The sequence below is a fragment of the Oryzias melastigma genome, unplaced genomic scaffold (assembly GCF_002922805.2).
Source record: "Oryzias melastigma strain HK-1 unplaced genomic scaffold, ASM292280v2 sc00317, whole genome shotgun sequence".
In the NCBI taxonomy this organism is placed as follows: domain Eukaryota; kingdom Metazoa; phylum Chordata; class Actinopteri; order Beloniformes; family Adrianichthyidae; genus Oryzias; species Oryzias melastigma.
Window position 1 is genome coordinate 36,520 of NW_023416923.1, and position 3,633 is coordinate 40,152.

The window sequence follows — 3,633 nt, forward strand, 5'->3', positions numbered from 1 at the left end:
TAGTATTGTAACTACGCTTGTTTGAAACCAAAAGCACTGCATTTGTGGTATGTCAAACCAGCAGCAATAGGATTGGATACATCAGAACAAAATACAATCAATATTTCAAAACCATGAAAAAAAATGTATGTTTCCATATTAAAGTCTGATTTAGACCTTCAGATTGACTAGATCTGCTCTGTTTTCAAACTGTCAACACTTGCTCATATTTAGATCAGTCCGACTCACACAAGTGTGAGTGTGAGCTTATTGAAACAGACAGAAAAAGAGTCTTGAAAAACAAGACCAACTGTTGGGAGCAAAAATCAGAGGGGCAGTACAAAAAGTCCTATTAGTCCTACAGGAAGTTAGAAAAATCTAGTTGTTAATTGGAAACTGTTTTGGAAATGTGTTAATGACACACTCCAACTATATTTTGTTCTAATGTCAAATTGTTTGATTACTGTAATGAGTTTTTAGCTCAAATCAAAAAGAATGTGTCATTTTGAAGTTATATTTTATGCAGAGCTGCAAGAGCTCATAAGAAATTTGCTTTTGGGTTGTAGGTGGGGCTATTGGCACAGAAGTAAGCCTTATTCATTTTCCACATTCCTTTGTTTTACACTTTTTCCCACGAGCGACACGCACCTCACAAACCCAAGCTAACATTAGCATAGAAAAAAAGGTGACCCATATCATTGATATCCAGCTGTACAGTTTTGATGCCAGCTCAGACGATACATTTTAGAATTTAAACGGAGAAGGAAGACTATGAAACTGACTGTGTCGCAACCCAAAGTTTCTCTAACATCTGGATATGCTTCTGATGCAGTATGATTTGAATAAAGACATTCTCAGTAACTCAGGTTTAATCTTAAATTATTATTATACATATCCTTCAACATGGGAAAAATGCTACAAGAACATGTTAAAAAACACCAAAAACATGTTTTTCATTGAAGTGAGTGTTTAAAGCATTACCACAATGTTCTTGTCCTTGATCACTCAAATCTAACGAGCTGTTCTTTTCAAACACTAAAATACAAAAGTTAATAATAAAGTAGGTTTGGGTTCAATGGACATACTTATAAAAAGGATCTTAAATCAAGTCTGACATAATTTCTGTTTGAATCCAAATGAGATTCTCTTAACTCTGTTTCTCCTTAGTGTCTACAAAGAGAAGAAGAGGACTGGACCCCAGTCTGCAGAAAGACCCAGAGCTGGTGAGTCAGAGCCTAATCATCCTCTGATGGATTCTTCTGGAAACATCTGCTGGAGTTGTGTTGAACACTCATGGAGGAGCTTTCTTATCTGCTCTTTCAGCAGATGTTGGTCTGCAGGAGATTTTTGGAAAACATCAGATCAGTCTGAGGAGCAGAAATCAACATGTGGCTGAAGGAACTGAAGAAGCAGGAAGAGAAACGCTCCTCAACGAGGTCTACACTGAGCTATACATCACAGAGGAACTCAGACGAGAGGTTAACACCCAACATGAGGTGATGCAGCTGGAGACAACCACCAAGACCAACAAGCTCCATCACACTGCAATCAAGAACCCAGACATCTTCAAAGTCTTCCCTGACCAACACAGATCCATCAGAGTGGTTCTGACCAGCGGAGTTGCTGGAGCTGGAAAAAGCTTCTCAGTGCAGAAGTTCACTCTGGACTGGGCCGAGGGCTTGGAGAACCAAGACATCAGTGCTGTGGTTCCTCTTTCCTTCAGGGAGATGAACTTGGTCAGAGATGAGCAGCACAGTCTTCTCACTCTGATCCAGCTTTTCCATTCAACACTCCAGAAGATCCCAGCAAAACAGCTGTCTGTCTGTAAACCTCTGTTCATCTTTGATGGTCTGGATGAAAGCAGACTTTCTCTGGACTTCAACAACAGTCAGGTGGTGTCTGATGTCACCCAGAAGTCCTCGGTCAACGTGCTGCTCTCTAACCTCATCCAGGGACGTCTGCTTCCCTCAGCTCTGGTCTGGATCACTTCCAGACCTGCAGCAGCCAATCAGATCCCTCCTTCATGTGTGGACAGACTGACAGAAGTACGAGGCTTCAATGATGCTCAGAAGGAGGAGTACTTCAGGAGGAGATTCCCAGATGAAGAGCTGTCCAGCAGAATCATCTCCCACATCAAGAGCTCCATGTCCCTCTACATCATGTGTGAAGTTCCAGTCTTCTGCTGGATCACTGCTGTGGTTCTGGAGAACATGCTGACCACAGAGCAGAGAGGAGAGCTGCCCACCACCCTGACTGACATGTACTCACACTTTCTGATGGTCCAGACAAAGAGGAAGAAGAACAAGTACCAGCAGGAACATCAGACAAGTCCACAAGAGCTGACAGAGACTGATAGGGAGGTTCTTCTGAAGCTGGGGAGGTTGGCATTTGAACATCTGGAGAAAGGAAACATCACGTTCTACCAAGAAGACCTGCAGCAGTGTGGTCTGGATGTCACAGAGGCCTCGGTGTACTCTGGAGTTTGTACTGAGATCTTCAGAAGAGAGCGTGAGATCTTCCAGAAACCGGTCTACAGCTTTGTTCATCTGAGCGTTCAGGAGTTTCTGGCTGCAGTCTACATGTTCCACTGTTACTCCACCAGGAAGGTAAAGGTCATTGAGGACTTTTTAAATAACAGCATGAAGAACCCATCCCTGGATGAGTTTCTGAGTAGAGTCATGGAGAAATCCCTGCAGAGTCAAACTGGACACCTGGACCTGCTTGTTCGCTTCCTTCATGGTCTCTCTGTGGATTCCAACCAGAGACTCTTGGAAGGCCTGCTGGGTCAGACAGAGAAGAATCCAGAAACCATCCCGAGAGCCATCAACAACCTGAAGAAGATCAACAGTAAAGGAGTCTCTCCTGACAGAAGCATCAACATCTATCACTGTCTAATGGAGATGAAGGATCTCTCAGTTCATCAGGAGATCCAAGAGTTCCTGAAGTCAGAGAACAAATCAGAGATTAAACTCTCTGTGATCCACTGCTCAGCTCTGGCCTACACTCTGCAGATGTCAGAGGAGATTCTGGATGAACTGGACCTGGACCAGTACAACACATCAAATGAGGGTAAACGGAGACTGATCCCAGCTGTGAGGAACTTCAGAAAGTTCAGGTGAGTCCAGAAGTGATTGTGATGTTAAATCTGATCATAGTTCAGAGGCTGTTTTGTGATGAAGATGAAGCTCTGAAGAAGAGAGTAATGCCCAACTGGACCTTCATGATAACCTGAATTCATTATAAGATCACCTGTTTCTGATTTTTGTTTTTCTCTTCACAGAATTCCACAACGATTTGGACTCTCAAAAACGGATTATGAAGTTGTGGCCTCGGCTCTGAAGTCCAATCCTTCCCATCTGACCGAACTGGACCTGAGCTATAATTACATGCAGGATTCCTTCATGGAGGTTCTGTGTTCTGGATTGGAGAGTCTAAACTGCAGACTCCAGACTCTAAGGTCAGAACATTAAAGCTGCTGGTTAGTTCATTTCTTGTCAGGGTTATCTGAAAACACAAGACAAGAACAAGCAGAGGTCGGAGTGGCAGAAGCAACCTCAGTTACAATCTGTCTACCCTTCTCTGAAGTGCTTCTGCTTGCTATTCTCCTTTCATTCATTTCTGGGTGTCCCTAGTTACATGGCTTGGGTTAGTCTA

General features: G+C 43.2%; 1 protein-coding gene across 1 annotated transcript in view; it reads left to right on the forward strand.

The window, feature by feature from the left end:
• Positions 1-796: 796 nt before the first annotated feature.
• Positions 797-3,633, forward strand: part of LOC112140473 (NACHT, LRR and PYD domains-containing protein 12) — a 7,287-nt gene continuing 4,450 nt past the window's right edge. The window contains exons 1-4 of the mRNA XM_036210944.1: positions 797-810; positions 1,147-1,202; positions 1,303-3,094; positions 3,260-3,436. Coding sequence (XP_036066837.1) covers positions 797-810; positions 1,147-1,202; positions 1,303-3,094; positions 3,260-3,436 — 2,039 coding nt within the window. The remainder of the gene's footprint in view (positions 811-1,146; positions 1,203-1,302; positions 3,095-3,259; positions 3,437-3,633) is intronic.